This window comes from Aspergillus heteromorphus, assembly GCF_003184545.1.
Source record: "Aspergillus heteromorphus CBS 117.55 chromosome Unknown BO70scaffold_12, whole genome shotgun sequence".
In the NCBI taxonomy this organism is placed as follows: Eukaryota; Fungi; Ascomycota; class Eurotiomycetes; order Eurotiales; family Aspergillaceae; genus Aspergillus; species Aspergillus heteromorphus.
Window position 1 is genome coordinate 418598 of NW_020290417.1, and position 21571 is coordinate 440168.

Below are 21571 nucleotides of genomic sequence, written 5' to 3' on the forward strand. Positions count from 1 at the left end.
GTACCCTAGGACCGTAGTTCCAAGTCAATGACTACCCTCCACAGCCTACATCTTATTAGCTGGATGATCTTTGTCTTATCACTCATCAGATACCTGGACTATCAAGTGGCTAGATCATTCAATGGCCTTGGAACGCTAGCGCAGGAAGCGATCATCGCTCGTAGCGAGGCACTTGGCGAGGGATCAAGAACAGGGTTCGCTGCATGGCAGGCTGCAAGGGGTATAGCGCCGCCCATCCTTTATCCTACCTGTCGCTATCTATCCATTTTGACCTTTTAGATGCGACCGCACGAGCGCTGGATGCCTCTCAACCAAGACCCGACCATCCATCGAACTCAAACACATTTCCCAATATCCTTCATATGGGGTTCACTCTCGCCAACCATGACCATATCTTTATGTTCTGTTCCTCTTGACGTCGAAAGTCCCTGACAGCGCTTCCCGGATATCGGATATCGGATATCACATCCTGGGAATAATACTCCGTACTAAGTAGATAGTAGCGACATGCCGCGCGTTCCGATCCGGCACGTCAAATGGCATGGCATGGCCTGATATCAAAACCATCCCGCGATGACGTCAAACCGCCGGGAAACAAGAGAGCGCGCGATCCCTTCATGACAACGTCATCTGCCTCCCCCATGCCCTATAAAGACCATTCGAAACCACAGCACTCTCCTAGACACATCTGTCAGAACCGGCCAAGACAAACCACATACCCACCCCATCACCAACCACCACCACAACCATCTACCCCGCACCTCGGAAATAAACTCATCCACCACCATGTCAGGATTCCTACACAAAGCCGAAGACGCTCTCCACATCCACCACCACAAGAAGGAGGGCTCCAAGACCCCCGAGCCCCAGCCTCGCGATTTGCAGTCCCCCCCTCCGGACTCCCATGAAGGTTCGATTTCTCCTTTCTTGCTCTCATCTACTTATCTCCACGGATGTGTGCTAAACTGTTACCTAGCCAAGCACGGTCATAGCCACGGACCCCACCACAAGCATGACTCGCACCGCCCCACGGATGATGAGATCGCCCGTGATGACTTCCAGGCCGATCGGGCGTATGACCGTGCCTTGCACTCCCCGCACCACGGTCCGGGGATTGGGTTTGAGGCGTAGAGATGAGGGAAGTACGGAGGTGGGATTTGGGGATTTATGAGTGATGAATTGGAATTTTTCTATTTTTCATGTTTTTGCCATGATGAGGACTTAGTGATCTGGCTCGCTGAGATGGTAGTATATATATATATATATAAGATCGACTGAGGTTTGACAATAATTAGCTTTACGGGTAACTCCCAGATTATGTTGGTTGGTCATATTCTAGAACGACTCGAGTTAGATGATGGAAAGACTGACTACTGACATTTTCAAAGCTTGGGGGAATAGACACCCCCTGATTGTCCATCTCCACCTCGAAGCCAAGTCGAGCCAAGGCACTAAGTACATGCTTATCCCGATGCTTGTTACGGCAGTTCCACTCAGCAAGGCTGAGAATAATATGGGGGTTGGAAAAATCCACTTAAACCCATTCTATGGAGTAGCATTATTGTACTTTGAGCCTCGTGGTATGCTAAGAAACTCATTAGTTGATGATAATAGACACAATCTAAGAACGCCACAGAAATCCCTATCCCAACCCTAATATAAATCTAACCGACATCGCCCTCCGACCCAAAATCCATTTTCATCCCACAACTAAACACCCTTCCCCTCATCTTCCTCCTCCACCACCGTCGCCAATGTCTCCTTCTCCCCGCATAGTATCTCCCCAGTCTCCACATCACCACCATCCGCCACAATCACCTCCATCCCACAACCGCCCCCATCCTTCCTCGAAACAAGCTTTCTCCCCCAAACACACCCTTCAACACCCAACCCAGCCGTCAACACCCACAACACCATCATCACCAAATCCAGGCCCACAGCCACCCTCATTCGCAAAACCGACAACGTAAAGTCCACATCCCCAGAAGACGTATCATTCGAAATAAATAAACTCCCAAACACGCCGACCTGCGCGACCCAGAGAACCACCATCAACCCATCAAGAAGGATCCAGACAATATATCTCACAAAGACGAATACGTATATGAGGGATGTGATTGCCGACACGGCAGCCACGAATTCAGCGTATACCCAGCTCGGGATCGCGCGGGTGTGGGATTTGGTGGCGTGCGCGAGGTCGATCCCGTAGAGGGCGGCGATGATGATGGCGAGGGTGATTTGCAGGATGCGGAGAACTGCGTGGATGATGAGGGTGCGGGCTCCTCGATTGGGAGGTATGGGTTTGGCCATTGTGGTGGATTGAGATGAAATGGAGGCAGACACGTAGAGAAAAATATCGTTCATTTGAGGGATGGGGGTTTCATATCGCATGGAATTAAATCAACAAGAGTAGTAGAGCAGCGGAATTTGTAACAAAAATAAGAAACAATATCATCATTGCCAATAGTCATGGGCTATGGTAACTTATCGGTTCTATATAAAGCGGAGTTCCCCAATTCGGCAAATCTCAGGTACTGGTATGGGAAATTACCGCACTAGCCGTTTGTGGGTATTGAGCTCGTCTTGGGGGTTTGTTTTTGCCCTCACTCGAATTGGCTATGATCATCTCGCATCACACTGCCACGAGAAGGGTCAATACGACATATACTCCGGATAGAAACTCCTAATGGTGATGCACTTGGGGTGAATAATTGCCTCTGCTGAGGCAAGGTTTCGTGGTGCCCCGGTCCAGTTCACCGACACGGGCGTGCGAGTCGTGCAATCGCCCCTATCTACCAAGCAAAAGAAAGCATGAAACAATACAAGACCGTCGAGGGCGCGCAAGCGCGCCCCATACAATCATATAGACTTGAATATAAATATTTATTCATCTTGATGGTAAAAGATCTGCGATGGACGGTGCATACTTTACATAATATACCAGAGACAGTCCTTGAACATCTTACCAAAAGATATTTCCTTATCACTGCTATTCGTCCATCTGAAATGCTCCAACACTATGTCAGGGCTTTCCAGACAAATAATTCGATTCATAGCAAAGGAAACAACTATATAGACCTGAAACAAGCAAATCTACCTCCCAGGATCACATGAATATCTATTCAACGGAACTTCTGCATCTGACGCCAGCGGCCCACAGAATTGCGTCGCAGCGACAAGCGAACGAGCCTCTTTTATGCTTTATTAGTATTGCTGTTTTACTACTACTACTACTACTACTTTCTATAGATAATACTACTTTTTAGTCTTACTTTCTATTTATTCTACATATAATTACGCTCACTGATGAACAATTATTTATATTTAAGTATAGATGGTTGCATGGCTGCGTGCAGAAGCCTAGCACATCGTTGAGCACGAAGACCCAGGTTAGGTGTTTTGTGCGCATGTGGTGTTCCGCTTGTAGAGACCGGATCATCCGGCCGAGGACCATGTAGACGGTCGCGGCGATGAGAGGGGGCGCGCATAGAATGAGAATTTCTTGCATCGCCCAGGGTCCGACGTCGAATCGGGAATTATGGGACCAGGCTTGGCTGTAGTAGCCAGATGCTTCGCCTGTTGGGGATCTGTGTTAACGGGTTGTTCTTGATGATGTGGGATAGCCGGGGTGATAGACAATATCCATTCTCGATACGCTGGATAAGAATTGCAGATGAAAAAGTTGAACAACAGATCTAGACTGTAGATGACCACACCGGGGTGCTTTATACCCTGTCCATTGCTGGTGGTTCATGGAAGGGTTACTATTTATAACCGCCTTCTGTTCTCCCGTCTTGCCTTTTCCTTGAAGCCTAGTCTCTTCATCAAGTCATTTTCGACCCGACGAATTTCCATCAGGGACAGCGGACTAGGCCCGGAATAGAGTGCGATGATGATCTGTGTTAGCCATTGCCGTTGACCCGCCGGACCCGCTTCCACGGCGCTTGGCCGAGCCAGGAAAGGCAGAAAGGCAATATGGGAACGAACACGACAAAGTTCCCGTTTCTAGATCCGAATCCAGGGACCTTGTTTTGACACGGCCCTCCCGTGCCACGACTTGGTGGGAACCAGGAACCAACTGATAGAAAATAGGCTGCCGAAAGTGGATCCAGAAGGTCAGTCGATGTGGAAGGGTCCTGGATGTGAAGCAGGGAATATTCTGTTCTGAGTCCTTCACCAAGAGAAAGGATGAACAACTCGAGGATCAAGGGTGGGTCAGGGTTGGATCATGGGCGCGTCTACTCTGTCGATAGTGTTGGCATTCACCGAGAAACTGGGTATGTTATTCACGCCACAGACGGTTTTTCTCCGATCGTTTTTTCCCTTGACTTTTACCTTGTTTCCTCCTCTATTTCTTCCAATCGAGCAGATCTTGAAGTCTTTGGTCTTGATCAAATAGGTCGATCGTATTGGTCGAATCCCTCCTATCAAAGAGAGGCCCCCAGTCTCCTCTGAGACCCTTTGGTTGCATACACAGTCATGACGGTTTTTTTTCTTTTTCAAGAATGGTTCAGCCTTCCAAGAATTGTGGCCCTTCAACTTCGTTCCCCGAATCCATCGACTACCCAGTCCCATAAATCATTCCCTATATCCAAACACTGCATGTTCCGTACCAAGTGAATGTCCACAATCTGATAAACTAGCCGCTGCTAAACACTTACCCGGCGCCAATGGGCCCTCGTGCCCTGAACCCCCGGCACTAAAAGAGCCGGACAACCGCTAGTGAATCCCCCCCAGAATGAACAATCCGTCTGACATTCCATCCATGAAACCCGGATAACCATTCCCCCACCCCTCAGGCGTGTCCACGCCATGGTCACCCTGCGCAAGAACGGCCTGCTGTCCTCCTGCGAGCCATGTCGCAAATCCAAACTTCGCTGTGACCACCGCTTTCCCATCTGCACTCGGTGCGCCCGCACAAATAAGCAGGATCGATGCATCTACCGCCCGTCTCCGATGACCGGGCAGTCCAGGCGGACAGACCCTGGGTATGAACAACCACGGTCGGAGGAGATGCAAGTGCCTCGATCCGTATCGGAAATGGGAGTAAGTGCGGGTCCAAGTCGGTTGGTGACCCCGAGTCCATCGGGGGTCTCGGGGGGGTCAGGGCCAGGGGACCCGCTTGAACGGGCGCATGCAGACTGGACGAACTCGAAGAGGAGGAGGCTATCCCAGCCTGGATTCCTGGGGTTAACCAGCTATGATGCTGCGTTGAAGGACAGTCGGGACTATCTGGGGATCTCAGCGCTCGGGACTGCAGAGAAGGAGAGGGAGCGTGCTATCTCGCTCTCCGAGGCCTCGAACGCGACATCCATCGAACTGGACCAAGTACATCAAGGTGCACGACTGTTGTTACTCCTGAGAGACTTCCATTTATACAAAGACATCGCGGAAATGTGGTTCCGAACAACAAATGGCTGTGATCCCCTTGGCCGTCCGATCATGGTGTTGGTATTCCAGGCCCTGGAAGAGAATCTCATAGCTCGGCTGCCCGATCTCGATCTCTCGCAGCTGCTCACTCTGTCTAGTGAGGTTTTCCAGCTGTTCAACAATCGTATCCCAGTGCATCCCTTGATTACCATTCACGAGTACATCACATGCATGTCATACAGATGGGAGATCATCGGCATGGTCTTCGCCTTCGTCGGATTCGGCACGTTCATGGCATCGGACTGGGATGCGATATTCCAGCGACAAGACCGGCCGGTGATTTCCAGGAACGATCTGCAGCACCTGGCCATGTCCGCCGTGGAAACGTGCGTGAAGTTCTGCGAAGAAGCCGGGATCGTAAACGACCCCGTCAGCTGGCTTGTCCTGCTACATACTCATCTGTCGACATTAGTCTATGGAGATGGCGGTCAGTTCCGCAGTCCTGTCCAACCAAAACCCGACCTCACTGACCATTTCACCAGACCATCGTTCCTGGCGAGCACTGGGAGATCTGTCGACCATCATATTCACCCTAGGATTCAACCAACCCGCATCCGACAACGACACCCCGTTCTGGCTCTCGGAGATGCGCAAACGGCTAATGGGCGCATCCATCAGCTTTGACAAGCAGCTGGCGACCTTTCTCGGAAGACCGCCCCGAATCAGTTCGCGATTCTGCAACACCACCCTGCCTCTGGACCTCAGCTTCGAAGAGATCGTGGCTGAACCGAGTATCCGCGACGCGGCTATTAGCAAGCTGGACGCGAATGGGTGGAACACCGACGGAAGCACAGCAAAGGCAATGTGGGCTCGGATTCCCCTGCTCATGGGCCACGTCAGGGAGGATATTCTCGAACTGTCATTGAATAATCATATCGAGGACCTGCCGCGGAAAGTCAAGTAAGCCGATCTTCCCTTCGTTCGTAACACAATGCCATGGACTGACTGACATTGTTCAAGTGACATACTCCAGACCTCGCATCGCGTATGGGCCAGTCTTCCCTCCTTCCTCCACTGGAAGCAAGACCTAGAAGACCACCCGGGGCTGAACGCGACCGAAAACGCCGTGATCTATCTCCACCTCGACTACCTCTACAACGACTTCCTCCTCTACCGCATCCTATCCAAACGCACAAACACCTGGAGCGAAGACCTCGTTCAGGTATCGCATGAAATCCTGGGCGGGGTTCTCTCGCTGGTCGAGAACAGGATGCGGACCACGAAGGCCTCAGGCGAGAATAGCTGGGTTGTACGCTACCCTCCTCTCTCCACACAGTCCGAAACCACCCTCTAACAGCAGTAAAAAAAAAAAAAGATATCCTACTTCGGCCTCCCCACAGCGGGCGTCCTAGCCATCGAACTCGTCCGTCGCTGCTCCCATCTCTCGCCTGAAGCCGCCGCCAACGTGGCTGCGACTTCCACGATCCCCTTCCCGCGATCCCGCGTCATCCAGAACCTGAGTGTCTTTGCGTCTCTCATCAAGACGGTGATAGAGCCCCACGAGGGTAACTACGGGATATGCCAGAAGGCGCGGGAGACGATCCGCCGCGTGCTGGATGCGGTGCTCTCGGCGGAGAATTACCAGTCTGTTGCTTCTATGCCGACTAGCAACAGCAACGGCAACACGGGGTTGGAGCTCTCGAATGATCCCACCCTGTCGGAGAGTATCGTTGATTATAGTTACTATATCAGTCATCTGGATAATTGGCAGTTTGAGTTGCCGAATAATTTGAATTTACTTTGAATGGACGTCGTGGTATCTATCTATTAACTTTGGACGCTTTTCCTTATTTAGACGCTTCATTGTTGGGCCGGAGAGGAAACAGGAGCTCATGAGAAGGTCCCGGAGTATTAAGTATTCTTTAATATCCATCTTCGTCAAAATGACTATTAACCAATGAGGAGGACTTACTCCGTACCGACTGTCTGCATAAACCTGCGGCTCAAACAGCCACCACCAGCAGCAACAGCAACTCCTCTACAGAATACAATAGTACCCTGCCCTGCCCTACCCTACCCTTCATCCCCCCTCCCCCTCTCCTCCCGAGTCAAATCAAAGCAGCAAATCAGCCCTCACCCGACCCTTCCGTATACGCACGTCCATCCGACCGAGACACCTGACCCTGACATGCCAACAACCAAGACCAAGACCAAGACCAAGCCCAAGTCCAGTCCGTAACGTGTCCTCACAGCCTCATCCCACCACAGTATTTGCATATCTGCATGAGGCTCAACCGCAGAACCAAGCAAAACAAACAAAACATCAGCCAATGAGTCATAACTTATGGTTATGCTTCGTCCCAAACAATGCAAACATCTAGCGGCCCAAAAGAAAGGGGGGGAAAACAACAACTCAAACACGAGGAAGATGCTTTCTGGGTCGCTGTCAGCAAGGAAGCGCCAAGCCTGACTGGGATGACGCGTCAATGTTCTGATTCTGATTCTGATTCTGATTCATCACTTGTTGATTCATGGGGTGGGATGGGATGAGATGGGTCAATGCATTTTGCTGGCTGCTCATGGAACATTCGTTGTATGGAAAGTAGGCTACTTATCATGTAGTTAAGTATGTACCGAGGAAATGAACATGGTGATTGATTGGGTTAGCAATGAAGTGGATGATGCATGACAGGAAAGAAAATTCGATCCGCGAGCGGAGTTGCGGAGTCGGGGTGGTTCGGGGTAGGAGTTCGGAGTTGGAGTCGGGGTGGGGCGTAGAGCCCTGAGTCCTGAGCCCAGACAGAGAGAGAGAGCCCTGAGGGTTGGCTTTGACACTTTGCCTCTCCATAAGCACGGGGCTGACTCACTGACTGACTCCTGACACCTGGTCATGCCCACGCGTCGTGTACATTTACAACAATATGTTGTCGGGGTCGGACCCAGTTCTCCGTATCTAGTCATAGCAGAGCGGTTTGTAATCACTGCTTCCCTACCACAAAATACAGCCGTCGATGTAGGTGCACGTGTTGCGTATCATGCTGGTGATTTAGTTGCTGCCTGATATTATAGTTTCTTTCACCGCATCAACCACATCAACCACATCAACCACACCAACCACATCAACCAAATCAAACATATCAAACATATCACCAAATGACTCGATAGGGGTACGATGTCCGTTCTTACTCCGCAGGAAGCCAAAACCAGCGCTGAATGCCGCGAACCCACGCCCGCCCCACAGAGTAGCCGCACTACGGAGTTTCGACTGCTCTCGAACCCGATGACGCAGAACGGGCACGGAGTACCAAGTGGGTCGTCGTGTATGCCTAGTCTAGTCTACTTGGTGCTAAATGTGTACCCCGATCAGATATTTCGAGGGATGTGGCCTGCGCGGATTGCAAGATTGGATATAAGAAGGTGGTGCGCCGCTGCTGTTGTTTCGATTTTCATTCAGCATTCAGCATCCATCAGTCATCATCCATTACACCAATTCGCATTGCCCTAAGTCAGAGTCCGACACAAAAGAACAACCCTCCCACCCCGATACCAAAACAAACTACCATCTCTCCACCTACATACCAACCTCTCTTATCCGATTCCATTACAATGGCCGGCCAAAACATGATTCTGAGGCCTGAGGGCAGCCCGCGACCGCAGACCGATCTGGAACTCATCCGCCAAGGATGGAAGGCCGTCAAGGGACAAGTGCAGAAGTTTCGAAGCTCGAAGGGCTCCTCCGCGTCCACGGCAGCAGACGATGATTCCTCGTCTGTGATTAGCTACGCGGATACATTGGTCGGTGAGAAGCCATTGGTGGCGCAGAAGGAGAAAGCTCTGTCTTCCTGAGTCTTGGTTGTACCAATGGTATGTTCTCTTCTTAATCGCGATGGTTTGCTACTATATGTGTTTTCAAAAGCTTCACTGACTAACGAAGAAGATAGATATTTGTCGCGTCCGTGACTCGGCATATTTTGCAACGACTCCACCTTTCTGGTACTTTGCGAAATATACTACCTTGATGACTTTCGATGATAATAAATATGTTTGGGAAAAGAGATCATGCTAGGATTGTTTGGGATATTTTGGCAGTGTTGAAGGGTGTTATTTTTCTTTTGTGGTGTTGCTTGCTTCTTATAATTGGGTTTTTTCATGTTGAAATATATTTTACTTAATTCTTCTTTTCTAAATCTTCTTTTCTCAGTCATGGGGTTGGGTGGTACAGTAATCGTCCCTATTATTCGGAAATGTTCAAAGCGCATTGATGAGTTGAGGTGAAGATAACATATGCACAGATGTAAAAACCTTTGCAGAATAGGTTCTAGCTTTTCTTGAATCAAAAAATTGACTTTCCATGCCAGACGAGGTTTGTCTTTTCTTACCTAGTAAAGAGAAACCACGGCATGGTTGGGATACATTCGCCAACTCGACGCAACCTGCTCGATTATTGAAGCGTTGCCCGAGATAGCTTCGGCAGTGTGCGGCGCGATCCCGGTGATTCTGGATGGCGGGGTGAGGTCGGGGACGGATGTGTTTAAGGCGCTGGCGATGGGGGCGGATTTCGTGCTGGTCAGGGGGCTGGCGCTGTGGGGGCTGGCGTATGCTGGGCAGGAGGTAAAGAATATGATATATATTTTAGAGAGGGAGTTGAGTCAGACGATGGCGTTGGCGGGGGTGAGGTGTTTGGGGGAGATTGCAAGGGATAGACTTGGGTTGTATAGAGAGATGGGTTTGAGATTTGTAAGTGGTAGATATTAGGATGGCTAGTGTGATAGCTTTATCCTTGCTTTGTTTGTTTTTTTTTTTTTTATGTGAGACTATGCGTTGTATTCTGCTTGAGTGTTGAGTGTGGATACTGGGATGCGATGATGATTTGGATTGGCGGGGGAAGATGTTCAAGTAAGGAAACAATAAGACTTTAATATGAAAAAATAAAACACGGGCAAATTCGGAGACCATTTACTGACATACTTGGCCTATGAGTTCAAAATTGGAATCGATAACACACATGTTTACTGTACTTGCTCGGCGTCATTTGTGAAAGATTCGGGGCAGGTGCCGATGCAGGGTCTGGGGTGCCAACGATGAGTATCGGGGTAGCGCGCAGATGGATCCGTTATTGCACACCCCTGTCACGCTGAACCGCTTCCCGGAGATCGCATCGACCCATTGCCCGTTGATTTAGTTCTTCCCAATCGGCAAGGACGGGTCGTGGAGGGGCGGCATGGTGCGAGTCATGATGCGTGTTCTGCACGATTAAGGTGGATAGTGCGACCGGGGAACAGCATTAAAATCGTCGCAGGCCGCTTTCTGGGAAAGCAATATAATATCTGCCGAAGCCGAAGAGAGCGGGGCCGTTTGCCTGCTGTCTTAACCATAAACCAAGGCCTGTCAGTGTTTGCATTCCGGGCGGGGCGGTACAGCCGTTCGGGAAGGCGATCGCGGCAAGCTACGCCCTATCTAGTTCCCAGGACCCCACTTTGACTTGCCTATTTGGATATCAAGGGATGGGATTATGGCAGGTCAATAGACCCATCATCGAGCGACCGCGGGAATGCTGATATTCATGCTGGTCTGCCAACTTTGAACAGTTTTGTATGACTGTTGTCTCACTATACCGTCAGTCGGTGAGCTGTACGGAGTATATTGATCAGTCACAAGATGTGGTCTCTGTTACGGCCACACCAGTTTGGACTCTAAACGTTTTGGTCTAGGATATTAATCTGCAGAGCAGAGTTAAGCGGAGGCGTATCTGACACCGCCCCGGTCGAGAGTTACCAGCCATGCGCAAGCATGTTGAAGTCGCGCAGCCAAGTAGGTCGACTTCGAGTTCGTGCAGATAGAGCAGAAAGTGAATAAAGTGATAAGCAATAGATTCCGCCGGAAACGAGTGCTTGCTAAGAATGCGGCTAGGTAAAGACAACGCAAGCGTGGTATGGTGGGTTGGTTGGGACAGATACTATACATGAAACATCTTGTTTCCATCCATAAACCATCGAGTTACATTGTTGTACTTATTCCTCGATATCAAATGGCCAAATCGATCGTAAGGTCTCTGCGTCTTTCACCGGTTCATCTTCCAGATCGGTGTTGGTCACAACGGCCTGCAAGATCCCATGAAATAATTCAATATGGGCTAGGTTAGTCTCCTCCCAGCGATCTGCAGGAACCCACCCATCAGTTGCCGAGTTCAGCAAGCTTGAAAGATCGCGCTTTAAATGCTGCGCCGCTTTGAACAGCTGATATTCTTCTTTATGGCGTGCCAGTTCTACAGCTGATAGGAGTGGATACACACACTGTCCATCAAATCCCAATTGGTTCCATTGTCGGGCTGTCTGAATTATATCATGGCGTAGAGCAACTGCACCGTCCTTCCACGTTCGATAAGAATAGCGAAATGGCCGAAAGAGGTTCTCATCCATCAGCCTCGGGCCAGCAAGCCTGGGCATCAGGAATTGCGAACACACATCGTACGCTTTAGCGCAGACATCATCCCCTTGTTCCTGCGGAATGGCAAAATCGGGAACTTCATCCGCATACCAAAAAGCGGGCTCGACACTGCTTCCTTGCCAATCTATAATGCCCGTGATCATGGAAGGGTTGTGTTCCGAAACAAAAATATTTCGTTTGTGCAGGTCAGGATGGAATAATACGGGCGCAGACGCACTGATAATGTCCTGATGAGTGGACATCTGCTGAAGCAGAGCTCTGCAGCGATGTAATAGCATTACATGTGACTGAACGGAGCCTTGATAGGGCGGCTTGGCTTTGAAGTTGGTATTTGTTGGCGGAAGGCGCGATAGTCCGGCATCTATGAGACCGTCGCTGTAGGTACTGAGGTTGGACCCTTTCTCGTGTCAGTTCTTGATGCTATATTGAAAATGGGTGTATACTCACAAGGCCCATGATTCGGATTGACTTTGTGATAATACCGCTCATCCCCCACGTTGCAATCCCAATATCGAGTTCCGCAGTGGGGTCCAATACAGAAATCTTCATCCAACTGGAAGGACTCCCTGGGGTCGGAAATCGGTAAACTATGGGTGAGATATATACTACCATAAACAGGGAAGTGAAGATCAATCACTTCTTTCATCGTGTTATAGATAGCATCGATGCATTTGACTCGCTGGTCGCCGGCCATCGCCGGCCATTTATGACTCAGCGGAACGCCATCGGCATGCGCCATAATAATGTATTCGTGTCCAATGAGATTCCTGGCATCTTTCGCGTCATCACTCCAGTCGAGAATTTCCGGTATGGGGATACTAGTGTTGGTCTGGACTAAAAGGTCCGACTTAGCTCCATAATCCATTTAGAACGATGGAACTTACGGTACTTGACTGTGGCAACCTCCGATGCTGTCGTTAATCTTGCCGGTCCAGCGAGGGTGAAAGGCAGTCTGGCGACTATTTGTTTGCAATTGTCCATGGTGAATATAAAGACTCGATTGAATCCGCCCTCGAGCTTCTGACAGTCCGTGATTGCCACAGCTCCAGGACATAGCTCGATCACCTTCTGACGCAAAGCTTCAAAGCTGAAGTCAACATGGCGCGCGTCGCGCTCGAGTTTGTCACGATACAGCCACCGGCCACTTGAGTAAACATGAGGATCAAAACCTAGATCTCCTTCAGTCCGAGTTGCACCCAACTACAGAGAACAGAGAGGCTCACATGGAGATAGCGTTGAAGTCATTCTACGCGGCAAAACTGGGGGGTTATGGGTAAACCGCAACGAGAGAGTAGGATAGGCCGGGGACTGCGGGAAGCCTTTGATTCTAAGCTTTCGGGATGTAGAAAGACGACTGGAAAGACACCGCTGATATGCCATGTCTTCTTGCCAATTGTCTCGAGAGTTGGCGGGCTGGCAGGGTGAATCAATCAAGGCGTTGCTCCCGTGTCCACCCTGCTGACAAATTTCAGGCCACTCTGATTACCCGCCGCAAACAATGTTTCCGGTGTGATAGAGCTGCATGTTTCAACACTGTCCCTCTTGGAGAATGCTATGTGTCATGTGGGTTTTAATTTTCATAAGGACGGCCGTCCTTCCGCCCGAATGTTATGTTTTCCCATCCCTTCAGATGCGTTTAGATGCGCTCGAATGGTTTAGGCTGCTGCCTACCCACTATTCGGGCTGGAGCAGATAAATGCAGGCCCACATGTCAGGCGATGATCCCTGGCCACGTGGTTCTCGATTCTCATTTAAAGAGGAAGCCATGTCTGGATTCCTCCGTGTACCTGCCTTCCTGCATCGACACCGTGTTCTCCCACACCGTATTTTGACCACTTGCATCAAGTGCCATATCACACGCTCTTCACTACCAAAAAGGATGTGTTATAGGGCTCGTGCACAACATTGACTATCAGTGCCTACTGAGGCATTTTTCTCATGAGACTGGTCGAGTACCTGCACGTTTGAAGATGGCGGAACATAACTGATATCACCAAGCCAGGAAGCAATTTCCGGACAGGGTACGAGTGGTGCTGTCAAGGTTCCACCCGGATGCTTCGCATGCTGCCCCGGTATCTCAAATATCTATTGGGCGGATGTACATCGTCAGCCCGTCCGGCTTCCAGCCGATGGCTCCTGTTTGAACCCGCAGAAATCGGTAAATATTATCTGGAGTTGTTTTGTCGCCATTACGGCAGTGGAACAAAGATGTGAGTGTGGCTAAAGAGCTTTGTGGCTACAAGTTTAATCAGCTGTTGGTGCAGGCTTGTGGGATTGATTGATATAGTAAGTCAAGAGTCTCCAGCGAGGTTCATTCCCCGAGGACTAACGGTCTAGCCCTCGGGATCTGGATGCAGTCAAGCGAAGATGAGAGCTTGTCAAAATCACCTCCGCAGCCCACGCATTGGGTAGGCCGACATCTCGCTTGCCACATGCATTCACTCTGTCCGACGTGGTGCGACCGTAAAAGCCCCCCGCCCCGAGACTCCTTTTTACCCCCAGATACCTGTCCTTTTGCCAGGGCAGAATCCTCTCTCCCACAACCTTTGGCCATGAATACAGAAACCAGAAAGATCGACGACGGGATGGCACAACCCACATTTCTGGACCGAATCTGCCGCGTCACCTGGGGCTGGTTCACAATCTCCATGAGCACTGGAAGCATTTCCCTCCTGCTCCACATGGCCCCCTACCAATTCCAGGGCATCTCGGTGATTGGCAAAATCATCTTCCTCCTTAATATCATCACCTACCTATGCATCTGGGCCTCTCTCATCCTTCGATTCTGTCGATTCCGTCGCGCATTCATCAACACCCTCAACGACCCAGAGGAGTCATACATGATCCCCGCCGCAGCCCTAGGCTTCGCAGTCATCATCCTCGGGATCGAAGCCTACGGCGTGCCCGCCTGCGGTGAATGGCTCCTGCGCACCCAACTGGTGCTATTCTGGATCTTCATCGCCCTTGCAATCTGCATAGCCGTCGGCCTGAACTGGCACATGTACCGCACGCGCATGGCCACCCGCCAGCCCTTCGCCCTCGTCCGTCTCCTCCCCTCCTTCCCCGCCATGCTGGGCGGCACGACCGCCGCACTCCTCACCCCGGCCCAGCCCCCACACCTCGCCATCCCCATGCTCATCGGCGGAACCGCCCTGCAAGGCTTCGGATTCATGATGTCCATCTTCATCCTAGCCGAATTCCTCTACGGCCTGCACCACCATGGTCTTCCGCCCATGCGTCGTCGACCGCACCTCTTCATCGCCGCTGGACCTCCCGCCTTCACGGCTCTCGCGCTGATGGGCATGGCGGATGTCGCGACGGAGAAGCTCCCTGCGCACTTTATCCCTCTAGCTGCGCATGTTAACACCGCTGATGTCCTGCTTGTAATCGCCGTCTTCATCTCGATATTCTTCTGGGTCCTCTCGTTTTTCTTTTACATGATCGCTTGGCTTAGTATCCTTGATGCTCGTCGGGAGTGGAGATTCGATATTGGATGGTGGGGGACAGTGTTCCCGAACTCGGGGTTTACGTTGGCCACTGTCAAGCTTGCGGATCTGCTGGACTCGAGGGCGTTGAAATGGGTGGGTTCGGCCGCGACGATCATCCAGGTCATCTTGTGGTTGGGATGCGCGAGTTCGACTGTCTGGGCGGTGTTGACTCGAAGGGCGCTCTGGCCGGGTATGGATGAGGGGTTCGGGCCTGATCAGAAGTGTGAGGAGGGGGAAGGATCGGATTTGAAGGGTGGGGTTCATTCTGGTAAGACGTTGTCGGTGTGATGCATGGGCGTGAGTAAGTTTGTGACGGATGGTCTACTGCCGTTTACCGTTTAGCATAGGAAGTCTTATACATGAGGTATGGTCGGTCTACAGTTATCGATGAGTTTTCTCCCAGGAATGATCTCAGGCCTTTCTAGAAAGCTCGAAGCAGGGAGCTCCCCTCTTGCCCCGGTGGGATTCCTTCAAAGGATGTTATTATAATGATGAATACAAAAGCTCCCCGAACTGCTCCTGTAATAGCTATAGCTATACCTCTCATACCAGGCTCCATTCTTTTAAAGCTCCCGAGCCTAATCGGTTTCTAGTTGGAATAGCAAAAAATAGTATTTTTTTTAGCGAGCCTGGAGAAGCTGGAGATCGTCGGATTTGTTCAATCTGGACCGAGCAATTGTCGGAAGAGAGCAAATTCGTATTTCAAACCTACCACAGTAGAATAGTTGCAGAGCATGGTCTTGATGTCTGATTTGGAGCATGAGGAAAGAGTTTCTTCGTGCCTTGGTAGAGGAGGACCTAGTTCTGCCCTTCGGATCCGAAGTCAGTCGGTCAGTCGGTCAGTTGGCTTTCTCCGGACTCCTGGAGGCCCTGATCGGCATTCCACAGATCGTTGTCATTGAATAGTGGATGCGCGTGGACAAAGTAACCTGGCACCTTGTCGACCGTGGAACTTTCGAGCCGGATCCAGGTTTCGGGGTGAACCGTTTCTTGGGGCGGATGGGGACGGGATAGGGTTTGGATTCCTACAGGTATCCCAGCTAACGGACCATCTTGTTGGTTGACAATGACATCTGGTCTTACAGCGATAGATGGACTTAAAGACCTGCTGTCTGCTTCATCTAAACCTAGAGAACTGTGGCAAAAACTGGAAACCCTCGCCTTGTTGTCAGGACCACCGCAGGTGTCCCTCTTCCGGAGCGCCATGCGCGGGGAGTAAACCTTTTGCCGCAGTGGCGCTCATCACTTGTATATGGCATCGCGATATGTTAGGAACAGCGATTCTAGCAGCCTTTCCTATCGTTTAGGTGGTACAGCGACTTCATCCGAGTCGCTTGAAACACCTGCGTCATATACAGTCGCGCATGAAACTGCCTGATTTAAGTCTTGTGAGCTTGTTGGTTCTACTATGATACGATTCCAAATGATCGTTAGTTTTATCGGTGGACCTTCGAATTCTGCCAGTCCACTCAAATCAGGCGTTGGTGTTATTTTTTGTCCCCAGCTGCTGAATAACCTCAAATCATTACTCTAGAAGAAAGAGAGAGGACTATGACAAGTTTGCCACTGGTGGACCTCTAGATCCCCTCAATGATCTTTTAGGGGGGTATCATAGTACAATTCAGTTAGAATTGTAGAACGTTTCTTCTCGGGGTTTGTTCTCCAAGAAAAGGTCCTACGACAGATAAACCATCGGACGGATTGAATCCTAATTACTTTGCCTTATCCCATCCGCATTGATGGGTAATCATATGATGTAATTCTGTAATGGATCTTGGTTAAATGACATCACGAACCTTAGTTTGACATTCCTATTTACTGACCGGTTTCTATGAACAATGTTTCCTGGTATACTAGCTTTACCTTCACTCCTTCCTCTGTGGGCTATAGATCTCGTCCCTGTTGTTCAAGTCTTGAGTTTGGAGATTGAGGCCGTGCTGCTGGCATTCTTACTTCTTCCAGTACGTAGCTCAGATAGCGTCTCCCAGCCAGTTACTAACACCTCAATCTCCTTTCCAATCCCCTGACGTAGTGTGAACAGATGAGATGGCCTTGCGTGGGCACTTGTCAGTTAGTGTAGCAGGGTCCGGAGGCAAAAAAAAGGGAAGGAGGCTCGGTGAGTTGGCACTGACCCTCTATAGTCTGAAGCTGACTGTTGGGATTGGCAAGAAAAGAGAAAAAAGGCAATAAAAGTTGGCAGTTTTCGAGATGTGTTGAGAGCGTTCAAAACTTAGTAGTACCTCGCGGTATAAATATCGCGTTAGGCTGTGTGACAGGACCCACTCGTAGATGTACATTGCAAGTATCTCATTCACCGAGTCCTTAGTCTTTGCTGGCCTTCTGACTGACTACTTATGGAGTACAGTTTTCCCGTCTTTCTTGACTTGGTTCTTAAATCGGCCTCCCCCCTCGGTCTGTCATACTCGCAGCGCAGTTCGTGGGAAAGACAACTTATTCTCGTGTCACGTTTGTCTCTCTTATTCCAATTCAAAAGCAGTATTGCGAAAATGTTACTGGATCCATGGACTGTGGGCGTATATGGCACCGCATGCTATCTCATCTACGCCGTCGCGCTTGTGATTTATCGATTCTATTACCACCCACTCGCGCATATCCCCGGTCCCACACTTGCGAAGGGGACGTACCTGTTCGAATGGTACTACGATCTCTATCTAGGTGGCCAGTTAACCTTCAAGCTACAGGAGCTGCATGAAGAATACGGTACAAGGCCCCTATCGCGTTCTGCAGAGTGTGGACTAACTCGCGCTGAAGGTCCGGTGATCAGGATCAACCCTGACGAAGTGCATATCCACGACCCCGACTTCTTCGACGAGGTATACAACCAGACCAACGGACGCGCCGTAAAGCCGCAGCGCGTAGCGGAAGTGTTTGGTCCTTATCCAGCAGTAAGTCCTCGCGTGCTGTGTCACTATGTACTCGCGACTAATACCCCCAGGCCATGGGGACCCAGACTCATGAGCTGCACCACATCCGTCGCAGCGCTCTCAACCCGTTATTCTCCAGGAGATCGGTCCAGAATCTAGTCCCGACCATGCGCAAGTCAATTGACATTCTTTGCACGCGTCTTTATGCAGCCTGCAAGTCCGACGAGACTTTCAACATGAAGCACATGTATGCTGCCTTGACGTTGGATATCATCAACGATTTTTGCTTCGCGATGGAGCCCCAGAGTACGGCAAAGTCGGACTTCGATCGCAAGTGGTTTGATGACCTCGATACATTCCTTGAATTTAGCTTATTGGTGGGCGACTCAAATGAATTCACTTGTCGGCATACTGATGAAGATAGAGTATCCATATCCCCTGGGTTATGAGCTGGGGCCATTCCATTCCGGTTAGTCTGCTCCGTCGGTCCCGCAAAGAACCATATACTTACCGTCAGTAGGACAGCATCAATAAGATCCTTGCCCCAGCTATGGCTGATCTGCTCGACTTCCGCAGGGTGAGACACCTACATCCACAAAAAGCACCAATCTAACCAGGCCAGGACATCTCCCTCCTGGTCGAAGCCATCCGCCACAGCCGCGACAAGTCCCACGAAAAAACCAGGCATAACACCGTAATCCACGACCTTTTGCAAAGCAAGCTACCACCACCTGAACTAGAACGCGACCGACTCCGCGACGAAGTCTTCAGCCTGGTCACAGCCGGCTCCGGCACCACGTAAAGGCCAACCCACCTTACCATAACTTCGCTTCATAAACGCCCAACTAACTACACACCTTATACAGAGCCTACGTCCTCCGCGGCACAGCCTACCACATCTCCGCCTCTCCAACCATCCAAACAAAACTGCATCAAGAGCTCCAATCCGCCATCCCCGACCCCACCAATCCACCTCCCCTCCCAGACCTCGAAAAACTCCCCTACCTCTGCGCCGTCATCAACGAAGGCCTCCGACTCTGCGACCCCGCCGCCCACCGCACCGAGCGCCAACTCCCCGACAAAACCCTCAACTGCCACGGCACGGTCATCCCAGCGGGCACCATGCTCGGAATGACCTCCTTCCTCACGCACCGCAACGAGCAGATCTACCCGGACCCACTCGCCTTCCGACCCGAGAGATGGCTCGGGAACGAGGGTAAGCGGCTCGATCGCTATCTGGTGTCCTTTGGTCGGGGGCCGAGGGCCTGTGTGGGGATGAATCTGGCTCGGGCGGAGCTGGTACTAATTCTTGCGGCGGTGTTTCGGAGGTTTTATTTTGATGTAAAGGACGTGAGCAGGGAGAGGGATATTGAGTTGAGTAGGGATTGTATTGTCGCGGCGCAGGCGAAGGATTCGCCTGGGATTTTGGTGAAGGTTAGGGTGGCGTAGATCGTCATTGTTAGAGTGGGTTTTGGAGAAGATTGGAAGATTTTGTTTCGCAATGTTTATAGGGGTGGGAGATGGTGTCTGGGATGTATCTTAAATATTAGAAACTAAGATCATGCTCGCTCGATAGATAGACACAAGAACTCTTTCTCATCCAGTCTTGCGGTAGTAAACTACCACTGGTGAATTCCCATCTAATGCAGCAACTGGCAAGCTATGTCCCATTGTCGCCTCAGGCATCGGTCCCCCGACCTGCCAGACGCGCTCCTCCATCTCTAACTTTCCTCCTCCCATCATCACCCCCCATTCCCATCCAAAGCACAATTAAACCTTCCATCCACTCCGACCAACCTATATACAATGCACAGCAAAAAGGCTGCCTCTCACCAGATTCCTTCTCTCCCCGCTTCTGCCACTCCCTGAGCCCCACACGAGACATGGGCCTATTATGGCACTCACGCGTGTCGGCTAAAGCAACAAGCAATGCCACAACCTCTCGAGTGATCGGGGCTATGATTTCCTGCAAGGCTCTTGGGGGGTGAAACGAAGAAATGTTATCTGCGCGGGAGACATCTTTCTTCCCTGGGCTGATATCCCGAGTTACGTGTCCCCCAGAGTGTCCCGGAGGTGCTCGGAGACAATGATCAAACCCATTATATTATATTCAATCCCATACTACAACATCAACTTTCCCTCTCACACCTCACCAATATTTTAGGAATTGAAACTATACATATGTCGAAACCTCAAGACCGCTTTACAAGTCCAACCGCCTCCTCGAAATCCATCACCTCATCAACCCTCTCCGCCGGCCCCCCACCACGCACAACGCCCTCGTCATCAACCACCCAATTCCCACTCAACTGCCACCGCGTACCACTCTCCGTAGGCCGATTCCAAATCCCCCTCTCCCGGCCCAACTTCCACACCGACGCCAGCCCCGACGGACTCAGCACATGGCCCCAAGACGAGAGACCCAGGCCCCACTGCGCATAGATCTTGCGTTCCGCATCGACAATCACCTCAACCTGGTTAGCGCCATCATTCCCTCGGTCCCCGACAGACTCAACCCATCTATCAGTCGAGGGCTGATCGCTGTGCGATACGGCGATGAAGTTGATATCGGGGTGTTTGGAGGCCGCGGTGCGCAGGTTGAGAAATGCGGCTTCGGCGACTGTTGGTTTGATCAGTGACTTTTCTTTTTTTTTTGGTATGGATTATCTAGTTGGGCCGGGTCACAGACTGGGACATCCACAGTGTCGCAGGAATGAGATGATGGTTGGTTTGCCGTTGGCGGCTGGGAGGGGTAGCTGCGGGCAGGACGGCGCCTTTTCGCCGGGTTTGGGTGCGGGAGAAAGTTCGACGGCGGGTGGTGCAAACCAGGATGCAGCCTCTTGTGCGATGGTCATTTTCAGGATACTGGGGGGGGGGGGTGATTTCGTCCTTCCGTTTAAAGCAATGGCAATGCTTGCAACTGGGAACTGGGAAGCGATGGCTCGAGATCCCTGCTGATGACGTGCGGGTGGAGACCGTCTGAACTAACCGAATATGCACTAGCGCTGTGTTGATTTCCGATCCGGTTAGCGGCGGCCGGCCGGGCCGGGGCCGGGATTTGCCATCTCCCGTCCGGCTCGCCGCACCGCAGATCTCCCACTGATTATCTCGTCGGATCCTAAAGCGGGATCGATCATGCCGCGAGGTCCTGACTAGGATTTGGCTGGAGGGGTTGAAACCAAGGAGCGACTTTAGAGCCAGCATAATCAGCTGTCAGAGCATCCTAGGAAGCCCTGGACGATGAGTTCTTCTTTTGCCTCCCTGGTCTTCTTTTATTGTAAACAAATCATACGGACCGACTTAATGGCAAGGCTTGATGGAGCGGGGGAGACCCCATAATCTCACCTGATTCATGGCAGGCAAGATGATTGGATAGAGAAG

The 21571-nt window shown here is 51.0% G+C and overlaps 7 protein-coding genes across 7 annotated transcripts; 4 read left to right on the plus strand and 3 right to left on the minus strand.

The window, feature by feature from the left end:
* Positions 1 to 786: 786 nt before the first annotated feature.
* On the plus strand, positions 787 to 1131 carry BO70DRAFT_396452 (uncharacterized protein; the record flags this gene model as incomplete). Its single annotated transcript, XM_025546623.1, has 2 exons — positions 787 to 910; positions 977 to 1131. 2 exons carry the CDS (start codon positions 787 to 789, stop codon positions 1129 to 1131), a joined length of 279 nt encoding a protein of 92 aa, XP_025399420.1.
* A 579-nt stretch (positions 1132 to 1710) lies between these two features.
* On the minus strand, positions 1711 to 2310 carry BO70DRAFT_429217 (MARVEL domain-containing protein; the record flags this gene model as incomplete). Its single annotated transcript, XM_025548055.1, has 1 exon — positions 1711 to 2310. One exon carries the CDS (start codon positions 2308 to 2310, stop codon positions 1711 to 1713), a length of 600 nt encoding a protein of 199 aa, XP_025399421.1.
* A 2502-nt stretch (positions 2311 to 4812) lies between these two features.
* Positions 4813 to 7174, plus strand: BO70DRAFT_336493 (uncharacterized protein; the record flags this gene model as incomplete). The annotated part of the gene is made up of 5 exons (XM_025541107.1): positions 4813 to 5102; positions 5160 to 5857; positions 5913 to 6330; positions 6391 to 6679; positions 6746 to 7174. 5 exons carry the CDS (start codon positions 4813 to 4815, stop codon positions 7172 to 7174), a joined length of 2124 nt encoding a protein of 707 aa, XP_025399422.1.
* Positions 7175 to 11381: 4207 nt separating this feature from the next.
* Positions 11382 to 13062, minus strand: BO70DRAFT_396456 (phosphotransferase enzyme family protein; the record flags this gene model as incomplete). Its single annotated transcript, XM_025546624.1, has 4 exons — positions 11382 to 12214; positions 12265 to 12651; positions 12702 to 12986; positions 13041 to 13062. The coding sequence occupies 4 exons, from the start codon at positions 13060 to 13062 to the stop codon at positions 11382 to 11384; spliced, it is 1527 nt and encodes a 508-aa protein (XP_025399423.1).
* Positions 13063 to 14498: 1436 nt separating this feature from the next.
* Positions 14499 to 15898, plus strand: BO70DRAFT_352765 (tellurite-resistance/dicarboxylate transporter family protein; the record flags this gene model as incomplete). The annotated part of the gene is made up of 2 exons (XM_025541807.1): positions 14499 to 15573; positions 15858 to 15898. The coding sequence occupies 2 exons, from the start codon at positions 14499 to 14501 to the stop codon at positions 15896 to 15898; spliced, it is 1116 nt and encodes a 371-aa protein (XP_025399424.1).
* Positions 15899 to 17812: 1914 nt separating this feature from the next.
* Positions 17813 to 19639, plus strand: BO70DRAFT_405425 (cytochrome P450; the record flags this gene model as incomplete). Its single annotated transcript, XM_025547116.1, has 7 exons — positions 17813 to 18026; positions 18078 to 18211; positions 18262 to 18567; positions 18615 to 18659; positions 18711 to 18762; positions 18808 to 18988; positions 19057 to 19639. 7 exons carry the CDS (start codon positions 17813 to 17815, stop codon positions 19637 to 19639), a joined length of 1515 nt encoding a protein of 504 aa, XP_025399425.1.
* Positions 19640 to 20173: 534 nt separating this feature from the next.
* BO70DRAFT_336502 (uncharacterized protein) lies at positions 20174 to 21045 on the minus strand (the record flags this gene model as incomplete). Its single annotated transcript, XM_025541108.1, has 2 exons — positions 20174 to 20810; positions 20880 to 21045. 2 exons carry the CDS (start codon positions 21043 to 21045, stop codon positions 20383 to 20385), a joined length of 594 nt encoding a protein of 197 aa, XP_025399426.1. The 3' UTR covers positions 20174 to 20382.
* Between the last annotated feature and the right edge of the window lie 526 nt (positions 21046 to 21571).